The following is a 12,389-nucleotide window of genomic DNA, read 5'->3' as shown; positions in this document are numbered from 1 at the left end:
GCTCCCTTATTTATAGAGACTAGAGTAGAGATGGGTCTTCTATCTTAGCAATGTGGGACAAGAGGATGAAGTTTTTATATAAGCCAATGGCCAAAGCTTCTCCTCACTTAGGCAATGTGGGACAACCTAACATATTATCTCTAACATTGACGAGTTCACTTGTTGGTGACTTGGCTAAGTTGATTTGTCGGTGATTCGATGACCGGACGTAGAAGTTAGCGGCACACACTAGCCGTCAATTGAATCATTTTCCAATGAATATATATGTGGATGCAAACTGGTTTCCTCCGGTTCATGACAAAGAAGAGGAGGAGGAGATAAAAGACTATAATTTTCTAAAGTTGGATTCATCAAACAGATCGAGGTTGGACCAATTGCAGGGTAGCAAGCTTTACTTATCTTATTGATTCCTTGCTAATTACGTCAAAAGAAACTGAAAAAGATAAAAGAATAGAGCAGCAAGAAAATCCACTGAATTTACATTCCAGCAAATTTTTTCGAAGAAAAAAAAAATTTATAGGGTTTTGGCCCATGGGGATAGCCGAGCGACCTCCAAGGCCAAGACCAAACCCTCTCTCTCTCTCTCTCTAGAACTCCGGCATATAAAAACAAACCATCATGTCAAGGAAAACATTTTACTTCAAAAAAAAAAAACATATACAAAAATCTTATCCTCTAAACAATATCTTTCTAAAAAATTACCAAAATCATTCCCTAAAATGCTTTATAATCCTCTAGCGTCAAGAGGTAGGAGGCCCAAGACCGCCGCTAGGACCTCACAGCTTGACCATTAGCCTACCAGATCTCGTGTCTTGCTTCTACCTCTCCGTCCGGTAATCTCTAATCTCTCACAGCTATATCTCTTTTTTTTTTTTTTTTTTCCTGTTACTATACACTTACCTTGAAGGCAGCAGTGCACCAAGCTAGAGATAAGGCAAGATGTGTGGCTGTAGAAATTATATAGATTTGATACTAGCAATATAATATTGAATTTCAAAATTTATAAAAATAATTTTTAAATAAAAATATAATATAAAAAATGCCTCATTTAAAATTATTGCCTTAGGCCTCAAAATAATAGAGCTGGTCCTAATGTGGCACATTGGGCCCCAGCTATATCTCATTCCGACCGCATTCCAATTACTCTCGCCCATTCCCCCTCAGTTCCTATTGATAACGGTAAAGATCCTCTGGGCTCTGTTATAGTAGCTAGTTTAATTTTTCTTGTCTTTAGCTTGTATTAGGGCTTTTTCTAATAATAATAATAATAATAATAATAAAAAACTATAGTTCAAATAACAACTTCTTCTTTAAATGAGAATGAAACATAGGATAATGGCATGGTTTCAGGCGGACCCATTAAAATATTAAATGCGTCCAAAAAAATAATCAATTAAACAATCAACCGCATTTGTGAAAATCAGTTTCTAATTAAATAAATAAATAAAAAGCGTCCTAATCAAACCCAATCAGGAGTACCACATCCTTCTCCTAATCAAATTTGGAATAAAATAGGTATATATATATATATATATATAATCACCCATCTGTCCTCCGTCAAATAAAGAATTTATTTGATGATTATGGAGAATCAAAAGCAAAAAAAGACGAATCTTCCAGCCGATGCCTTTGATCGGTTCTCCAACCTGCCTGAGTCCATTGTTCATCAAGTCATGTCATTACTTCCGACTAAGTCTGCAACTCGGATGAGCGCCTTGTCCAGGAACTTCAACTCTGCATGGTGCTCCTTCCCAATATTTGATTTTGATGATGATTCATATATAGCACAAGCCGCTGACCGTGAGCCGGAGTTCTTGGATTTTGTGTGCAATTCTCTTAAGCGTTTCCCATCAAATATTTGCATGCAAAGGTTCAGTCTTCGTGTTTGGCTCCCTGAAGGGCCTGACGATCGGATTGATTCTTCAATCCGTTTTGCTGCTGAGCATAATGTCAGCGAGTTGATCCTTCAAATTGACGCCCAATATAATAGCCACTGTCGTTTGCCACGAACAGAGTTACAATGTGCCAAATCCCTTACTGTGTTGAAGTTATCAGGCTTCGTTTTGGAGTTTGAGGATTTGATTCCGAGCTGCAATTTGGTTGAGGATTTGAGCCTCGAGCGTTGCTCTGTATCAGCAAAGTTCATAATTTCAAGCTCCAAGCTTACAACTTTGAATCTTTGCTTTTGTAAAGGATTAGAGAAGATTGAGATCGATGCATTAAATCTGGAATCCTTTACATATATCAATTGTGAAGTACGCCCTTGCGAAATCAATCTTTCCCACTGCAAGAATTTGAAGAGCTTGACATTAGAGAGAACAACCATTACAGATAATTGGCTCACGGACCATGTTTCGAAGCTTGTTCTGCTTAGAAATCTGAGACTGGTTGCCTGCCGGTTTCTGCAGAAGATTAAGATATCTAATCAACAGCTTGAGAGCTTTGAGTTGTGTAGATGTGACAAACTTTTTATGGCCGAGATCGACGCTCCAAATCTAATTTCTTTTGATTATTCCGGCGACCTTGAAACCGGCTCTCCGAACGTCATTTTGCTATGTTCCACTCTGGCCCATGCAAAGGTTTCTTTGACGACAAGATCTGTCACAACGGACTACTACACTAATTTGAGGGCTTTTCTAAGTCGGTTTGGTCACTGCAAAACGTTATCGCTATTTCCCGATGCACCGACGTGGTTTGAGGTATTTCAATTCAATCCTACGTCTTTTAATTAACGTTTTTATATTTGTGGTTTCAAATTTTTTATTAATAAGTATAAGACGGAGAGTCCCCTACTATTGAGGGGTCTAATCTGTTTAATAAAATGAATCGGGTTCTGATTTACCTAGATAGTCTTATATTAATGTTTCGTTATGATACGAACCCGACACATGACATTTATGCATGGTTAACAATTTTTGACTGCGGGGTATGACTTGTTTAACTAATTTGATCGAGTTAGTTGTTCATTTATATAGTTTTAAATATACTCATGTCTCGATACGACTTAAACTTGACATGCGAACATGAATTACTATAGAAATTGATAATAAAATAAATAGAGATAAAGGAAAGAGATCGAGAGAACACATAGATTAAGGTGGTTCGGCTTATGACCTTCGTACATCTATACATTAAAGCCTTATATAGTCTTATAGGTTACATGTTTCATTAATTATATGATTTGAATACAATGCTATCCTTATAAGGCTTTACAGATGTTTGAATAATTTCAAATAGAAATCAAATTATCTAAATCTCTTGATTTATGTCATACAAATCAACAGTTATCTCAAAGGATTTTTATCTTTTAATAATTATCGCCTTAACCGAAGCTTAACAAGCAGAATATTTAATTGAAAATATGAAAAGAAAGATGATAGAAAATGTTGAATCTAATATTCGGACGCATGTAATTATGTTCGGTCCTATAATTTGTTAATACATCTTAAATAATCTTCTTCATTGTTTGTGATTTTCTTAATTAGGCATTGGTTTTACCTGAGGAGCTGAGAGAGTCCATGATTCCTCCACTGCTGGATCTCAGGCATCTGAGGGTTGAGATATGTTTATCATCAATGAGCTTGATAGGGTTGGTGGATGGCTTGCTTTGGCTTGCACCCAATTTGGTGACCATGTTTATTGCTGTCAAAGATCGAAAAAAACCCTTGATGGTAAAATACTTCTTTTCATCCCATGATTTACATCAATTAATTAATTGCCAAAAAATAAAAAAATAAAAACTTAATCTAAATTTATGAATTTAATGGGATTGTAGTTTTTCTTTCATCAGATTATTATCTATATTAGTTTTTTTTTTTTTTTTTTTTTTTTTTTTTTTTTTTTTTTTTTGTGTGTGTGTGTGTGTGTGACATATATGTATATATATAGTTAACTGCATTTTAACATATTTTCCCCTTCACATGCAGTTGAATGTGCAGTTCTATAAGTGGCGCCCCTTTAGGGGAAAACATATGATCAAAAAAGGGGTACTTGTCGAATATGAAGGCAATGATGATGACAAGAAGTCTCTCATGAAATATATTGGAGATATTCAACGGTAGCTCCAATTTTTTTTTTTTTTTTTTAGGGTTGAAGTGCTTTGAAGAGTTTGATATATACATTAAGACCTCATTTAGGTGTGTAATTTATTATTATTATTATTACATTATACTATTTTGTATTATATTTTGAATTATGAATACTGAGAGATTTTTTTTTTTTTTTAAATTATGTTTAGATGGTTTAGAAAATTTGAGACAAAATTACAAAAATAAATAAATAAATAAAATCTGAGTAGAATTTGAATTCTAAAAAAAACCCAACACATGTTTTTAAAAAATAATAAAATACAATAAAAAAACAATTGTTACCCAAACATGCCCTAAATCTTGTTAAAAAGTGATTTAAGAAAAAAAAAAATTCATACAGACTTTTGGACAATTTTTTTTTTTTTTTTTTTTTTTTTAATTTTATAATGTGACAAATGAGTTGGAGTTAATTAAACGCAAGTTATACACTTAGAAATGTGGTCTCTGGGCTCAGAAAAAAGGGATCACTACAAGGCTTAAAAGTTAGCCCATTGGGCTCTTGAGTCCGTTCTTACCAATGACTTTGACATTCAAAACTTAATTACCAAGCTTAAGAAATAGAAATGGAGATCAAGAAAGAAACAAAGAGATCCATAAGGTTGGGATTGTGAACTTGGGCCCCTCCTCCTCTTATGGGCTTCACCTTTCCGATTTGCAATTTAGATCCTCAACAATTTGGGTAAGTCGGGGCTCCATATGAGATTTGGGCGCTGGAGATCTCAATCCACCAAATTGCCATACCCTACGTGGTTGGCTTAACGAATTTTGATTGATGACAAAGTTTTCTTATGCCCTATTAAACTAACATCTACTCTTAAAATAAGTAATTCTTATATCCATTATATATATATAAACTAACATTGGTCCTTACGCTACATGAGAACATATTAATTTAATAGGATGGGTTAAAAGAATCTTCTCGAACCCAATTTGGACACCTTTGATATATGTTAAGTTGTAGCACTTACAAATTTGACATGATTGTGCATATTTACACAATTGAAGAATTGAGATTCCCATAACAATCAATTCGAATTGCAAATAATTATGATAAGGCTTTTATGGGGTACGTTCACTTGGCAGTCTAAGACTTATTCGGAAAGGTAAACTTTATAAGAATATTTTTTACAATTATTTGTCCGAATTGCTAATAATTTAAGCGGGAAAGTAATTGTCGGACTTATGATCCACAATTGAATGCTCTTTAACAATAGTGCCATGACTTAATGAAGACCAACTTAACGTGTCTAGACCAATACACAAATAATCAAAGGCAATTATCCATTTATGGGTGCCTAAAAAGTAGTGGCACTAGCAATACTTTCATGCGTGGCTTTAAATTTGACTAATTTTCCGATTAAATATTCCACCCTCTTTGTAATTTAATCAAGCTCCCTATAGTGGTACGTATTTGACTTACTTCGATTCAAAGAATGTTGACTTTTGACTTGCTCCAATGGCCATTTTTCTAAATATAATAATGATATATTGAAGAGATAATACACTAATTAAAACTTTTTGTTTTAATTATAACTGTAATCATGGGGTCTTTGGTGCTGCACTAACGATTGTAGTGTATTTCTATGAGCTACAGATAATATAAGCAAGATGATTGATGAAGATAAAGGTCCACACACTACATGCATATATATGAGGAACATTATATAGACATGCAAGGACAAAATCCCCATAAAAGGGGGCCATTATTAAAGTTATTTATCACAGTTTAATTTCAGAGACAATTACTTTAACTACCCATATTACTCTAGAGATAATATGCAGATAATTACAAGAAGTTTCTGGTAAATCAACTTGTTTAATGTTTTGAAACAAAATATGGAACTTCCTTTAATGACAAATATTAAAATTTTGAGTCATGTTAGGAGTATTGTAGTTTTTACTATAATTTCGTAACAAATTGATGTACTCTATATGACACTTACCAAGCATGTCAGACACAAAAATATATATGGACAGTCACGTGGTACTTACCACGTTTACATGACGTGACAATATACGTGGTATTTACCGCGCCAACTACTCAAATGCAGATTGCTATGTCCACGCGCGTGACACTTACTATATTTATAAATGGACGTGACAGTCCGCCAGTCACTTACCACGCCAGTCACTAAAATGCGAATTGCCATTTGACAAATTAATCCATATGACACTAATTTTCATAAAATGTAGTTTGTCACGTGAGTTTATAAGAAAATTATAATAAAAATTATTGTACCCCAAACATTTTTCCAGCCAATTAAACCGTTTGTTTTCTTTTTTTTTGTTCCAACTAAACAAATATTCTGACAATTTTTGACATGACATGTGAAATCGACACAAATTCAATACGAAATTAGCGAATTAGGATTAAATGGTTTGATCGGTGTAATTAAATGAGTTGAGTTATAATTATAGTTGATTAGCTATAAGTTGAGCTAGCTCTATTTGATTTGGTTCCATGGAGTAGTGGTGTAAACTGTGGACTGAAAGCCAGAGACAGTGGCAAATATAATAATGGCGTTGACGATGACCACAACGATGAGAGGATGATGATGATGATGATCATCTCTACCCAACCCTAACCCTGTTTATGCAGAATGAATGCTGCACGTTTTTCAGTATGTATAATATTTGTTTGCATTCATATTGGTCAAGCTAGTTGATGAGACAATTTGGTGAGAAGATCGATCGACTAAGTGGAGCAATAGTGCACTACTCATGATATAGCATGGGTCTCTATCAGAGAATTACAACACTACTACACTAGCTACTGGTATTGATTCTCCTATATATCTATACACATTCGAGAAACATCTATAGATCAGATCAGACCAGACATCGGGTGGCTATGATTCTCTCATCAAATTAGTCAAATTTACCGAATGAACATGTCCGGTTTTTTTGGTAATATCTTCAGCTAATCGATCTTTTTGTCTCAAGCTTATATGGGTTTGGTTTCTGTCCTTTGTTTGTACACAGAGAAAATAAGTTAGCTAGGGTGCCACGCACTTTTAAATTTGATGTGATATGATCTTAAGGTTGATAATTTTTTACACGACCCATAAATTAAAACTAATATAAAATTAACGAATTAGGGTTAAAGAGTGTAACCCATTTAGTTAACTTATATAGTTTTATAAGTAGTATTCATGCCTACACACAATTTGAACATGACTCGCGACATTTAAAGTTGACAATTGTTAACATGATTCGTGAATTACTTAACATGAAATTAATTAGTAGATTAGTGTTGAGGAGTTTGATATGTTTAATTAAATGTGCTACGTTATAGTTAATCTATATAATCTTATATACACGTCCTGATACAATTCGAGTTTGGCAGGTAAGCAAAGAGACGCAAGCCTGCTGAGCTAATATATGTTTGGGACAATTTAGTTAATTTGTATTGAAATGAAATTTTAAAGATACTTAAAACACTTTCTCACTTGTATTTGTTAGATTTAGTGATATAATTGGTGGCTCCAAAAGGCAGAAACCCAGTGGAAAGATTTATGTATAAATAATTAGGCAGATTTGTCGGCATGTTGGCCTAATTAATGAAAGACCCCACAAATGTAGAAAAATTAAAAATAAAAATAAAAAAATAAAAAAAAATAAAAAAATAAAAAAAACTCATCCAGGTGAAGGTCCTTAAAAGGCACCCATCAACCTTTGTGATAAACACTAGCACTGGCAACACCACCACCAAAGTGCCATTAACAAAAGCCAGATAGAAAAGTTTTCCTTCCAAACGTACCCCAGCTGTCCTCTCTATCTCCACCTCAAACCAAACTTCGGCGGCCCGGCCTCGCCAAATTCCGGCCAAGATTTCATTCACATCGGCCCTTTGACCACAAAGATATGTGGCGTATGGTGTCTTCAGTGAGCCGCAACCTCCAAAACATGAAGAAGAGTCCACGAGTAGCTGATGAGAGCATGTTCGCCGGAGGAAATGGAGCTGAGCTTCCAATCTATGCGCGCGATATGGAAAGAAGACGACACGGGTGGAACGGGTTTTCTTTTATATACACTGTTCTCCGTGCTCCGATTGCGATTCTCTCCTGCTTCTCTCACCCACATGTTAATGGCGCTGATGGGGTGTGGGTTTCCGGCGAGTTTGCGCAGCTTTCGGAGATGAATCATCTTATGGTAAGCGACAGCATGCGCTATGCAATATTAATGTAAAAATTACAGCCACCATTATTGCTTTCTGGGTGCTCTTGGAAGTTAAAGGACTTGGGTTTTCGATCTTCTTTTTAGTAGAAAAGTGATTTGCATGGATATATATATATATAACGGCAGAAATAACCTAGCTTATGGTGATCGATCCGGCCATGTAAAAATACTTCTTTTTTTTTTTGGGTACCAATGATATATATATGATTTTGATACGAAGTGCATGCTTTCTACATCCATGTATGAATATTGGAGACCTTCGATTTGTAAATATATATGGCTTTTTGATCTATCCATTTGGCTCGATCTTTTGGATTGCTTCTGCTTTAATTTAGTTTGGTCATACTATTCAAATTGGTCTCAAGAATTTTACTGGGTTTTAAATTTAAAATTAATAATGGCACAAACGTACGGGTCACTTATTATATATTATAGTAGTCATGTACTTTATAAGATTACATTTAATAATGGATAGTTGCAATTTAAAGTTTGGTCTGTTTTATTGGAGAGAGAGAGAGAAAGAAATTGATCGGCCGCCCGGCCGGTCTCCTTGACATATATAGTGAACCTTGTTCATGTCCGGCCATTTGGCTTACCACCTGTGAAAAAATAACTATATATGTATAAAAATTAGTAAGTTCTTTCTCAATCGATCTCTTAAATCTTCGTTGTTAATTTTTGCAAGAGATCTTTAATGATTTTTACCCATAAAAAAATTATTGTAGAAAATGAATGAGTTCTCTCTCCATCTTCTAATCTTCACTCGTGAACGGTGATTGAATTGATGATAATTAATTAAAATAAAATCCTGAGTCTCAATCAGTGATTCGATTCATAATAAAGAAAGCGAATTCTTGGTTCAGTTCTCTACTTTAACGACCAAAAACTTTTATTTATTTAATGGAGATATTCAAGAAAAGTTGAAACTTGTTAACCAACCTTCTTCTGCAATTTTTGGCCTTGGTTTTTATGATGCAATTTACTCTCTCAATTGGAAGTAACACTTTGCATGCCCTACCATTATATATATATATAATATGAAGCGTTCACTGAATGTGCGGCCCATTTTACAAATTTTGTAAGCCACCTCATTGAGCATACTTTGATAATCCTTAATGCGTAAAGCATGATACTAGCTCGGTCCTACCTTTTTTTTTTTTTTTTTTTTTTTTTTTTTTTTTTAAATAATCAAAAAAATTTTATAATTCCCTGGTACTTTTGCACTTCTGTCAATTTTTTTTTCTCAAAAAAATAAAAATAAAATATAACATGAAGAATAATACTATTATATCACTCTAATAAAAACATTTTTAACAAAACAAACAGATTGAGTGGCGGTGAGCCACCCTCTCTATTAAGCATTTCGATTCTTGAACTGGAGAGGAGCCAGTCAGTTGATATTTGAGGGCAAATTTGTCTAAAAAAATATGAAAAAACAAATTTACCATCTCATTATAATTGACTGGCTCTTCTCCGGTTAACTTAAATTGGAAAAGATCCTTGTCCCTCTATTAAGGGGTGACTACGAGTCACCCCTCTATTGCAGGAGTGGCTATGAGCCACCCTCTTTGTTCAAGGTGGCTGCACTTGTTATGGCTTACGATTACTTTTTTTTTTTTTTTTTTTTTTTTTTTTTTTTTAATTTCTCGTCATTTTTATTATTTATTCGAGAAAAAAATGGACAGAAATTCTACATTTAAAAAATTCGAAATTCGGGCTTTAAATTAGCCAATTTGAAAGGTAAAATTCGAAAAAGCAAAGAGTTTTGGAATATTATTATTTTTTTAAATCAAAGTTAGGGAATGAATTCGCAGGTTTTCCTAGCTAGAACCCCCTACTTTGTTAGAAACTAGATATGATGTATTGCCTACCATATATATCATCAATTCTAGCCCTAGCTAGGACAGCAAGCTCATTGGAAACTTTTGAATATCATAAATTCATACCAATCCACAGAATTATTTGAATTTTGATGTAGTCCGATCCAAAAAAACCGTGATTTGGTTTCATTTATATGTTCCATATTTATTTCCAAAAATTAAAAAAAAAATATTTTTGGAAATCTAGAGGGGACTAATTAATGAATGTTTGAAGCGTTCAAAATAGTTAGTGGGGAGCCTAGCTAAACGAAGAGCAATGATGTGGTTGAGTTTATGTCCATAATAAGTGGCAAACAAGCTAGCAAAGAGTGAACTGGTCCAAGTCCAACGTATACTATGGGAACTTAATAGATTGTGATTGGTATAAGATTTTTCTCTCCAAAATCATCCATTTCTATTGACAAAGCTTAATCCATTTGGTGATGATGATTGAGGGATAAGATAAGATTCGTTCAAATTTTCTGTCTGAATTACATGCAATTCAAATAAAGAAACATAGAAAGTCAGCTCACATCTTATTTACTTGCCCTGGATATCTCAGAATGGAAGTAGCTAGCTAGCCCTATTGGCCAACAATGAAATTAATTGTTCATGATGATTGACCTCAATTTTAACCCCCAGCACTTACCTTTATTTTGTTTTAATTTCCGATCCTTTTTCTTTTTAATATTTTGTTTTTTGTTTGCTCCACAATCTAAAATTTTATAGGTCTTAATTATGTAATTTTTTCCAATTCAATTTGATTATATAACTCAAAGGGAAAAATGGTTTCAGTCATCAAGGCACGTTAGAAAGAGGAAGATGTTAGCCGATCAAAAGGAATAAAGGATAAAATTTGACGTGGGAATGTTTTCAATTAGATGCTTATAGTAACATTTATCTTTTCTTTAAAATGAAAAATAAAGGAAAATGCTTATAAATTGATGTGTCGGTTTACTTGGCACTGTTACATCAATCACAATTAAAACTAATTATTTAGTGAATGCTGCAGTAAATGACGCCTGAACTTACAAAATAATGTTACAGTCCACGTGACACTACAACAATATATAATAAATTAATTTAGTTTTCAATCGATTTTTTTTTATTATTATTTTTTATTTTCTTTTCAATTCTATTCCATTGCTCTAGCCAAGATTAATGTAGTAATTTGAGTGCCCCTCATGTGATGTGAGCACACAATAATAAATAATGAATATGTTATCAGTATAAGGAGTTAATTAATACTGAACAGACATATCACTAATTTATCCCATCGTTGGAACTTGGAGATCACACATCAACGGCATATGCCGCATATACCCCAGGTGAGGAGAAATTAGACAATTACTTTGGAAGTAGAAAACATCTCGAAAAAAAAAAAAAAAAAAAATCCATTCTCCTATATGCTCTATCTTCTTAGAAATCATTATGAGTACTAATTCGTATTTACAAGTTGAAGTATACATATAAAATTATAAAGATCAATTTAAATTTGATTTATTTAGTTAAATGGTTGGGTTAAACTCTTAACATTGATATGATCAATTTAAATAAACATATAACACGATTCAATCCGCAGTTACCGTCCCTTAAAGGCCATTCCGTAAGGTTTTGGGCCCCAAGGCCCAAACTGGCCTGTGCAAGAACCAAGGGACTCAAGGCGATGACTCCTGAGTAGGCCCAAGCCCGGAAGTACATACCGGGCGGCCCATCCTTGGACCGAGTGTGAATTTAATGTGCCAAAAGCACGAAGTGACCGTAGTAGTGCAGAAGGAGTACGGGCACCTAGATACTCCCTATGGAATTGGGGCGCCGAGATACTTCCTACGGTGATGGGACACAGGGATGTTCTTGCCAATGTAGGGAAGTGATAGTAGACGGCGCCAAGCTATCTGTGCAGGTGTCGAGGATAATGGCAGCATTGGGATGTCCCTACCACTGCAGGGAAGTGATAGTAGACGGCACCAGGTTATCCCTGCAGGTGCAGAGGATAAGACTGGAAACACGAGGCCCGTCCCGAGCGAGGATCCCAAGAGATTTCTTGCTCGTTACTTCGAACTCAAACCAACATCTATAAATACTGCTCATTCCAGCTATGATATATACTCTCTTTGATCACCAAAAAATTACACTCAATCCCACTATCTGACTTAAGCATCCGAGGGAGGAACTCCGGTCAACCCCCGATGTATTCTCTTGAACTTTGTAGGTACAACAATACTTGGACGAGGAAATCACCGACGAGAAGACAGCTGTTACA

The 12,389-nt window shown here is 34.4% G+C and overlaps 1 protein-coding gene across 1 annotated transcript; it reads left to right on the top strand.

The window, feature by feature from the left end:
• The first annotated feature begins 7,760 nt into the window (after positions 1-7,760).
• On the top strand, positions 7,761-8,559 carry LOC133861065 (uncharacterized). Its single transcript, XM_062296764.1, has one exon. The coding sequence runs from the start codon at positions 7,953-7,955 to the stop codon at positions 8,274-8,276; it is 324 nt and encodes a 107-aa protein (XP_062152748.1). The 5' UTR covers positions 7,761-7,952; the 3' UTR covers positions 8,277-8,559.
• Positions 8,560-12,389: the final 3,830 nt, after the last annotated feature.

This window comes from Alnus glutinosa, chromosome 2 (genome assembly GCF_958979055.1).
Source record: "Alnus glutinosa chromosome 2, dhAlnGlut1.1, whole genome shotgun sequence".
NCBI classification, from domain to species: domain Eukaryota; kingdom Viridiplantae; phylum Streptophyta; class Magnoliopsida; order Fagales; family Betulaceae; genus Alnus; species Alnus glutinosa.
Note: the sequence above shows the minus strand (reverse complement) of the source record. Positions and strands in the feature narration are given on the sequence as shown.

Coding starts and splice junctions, on each gene's coding strand:
- LOC133861065 (XM_062296764.1), top strand. CDS start 7,953: ATGTGGCGTATGGTGTCTTCAGTGAGCCGCAACCTCCAAAACATGAAG.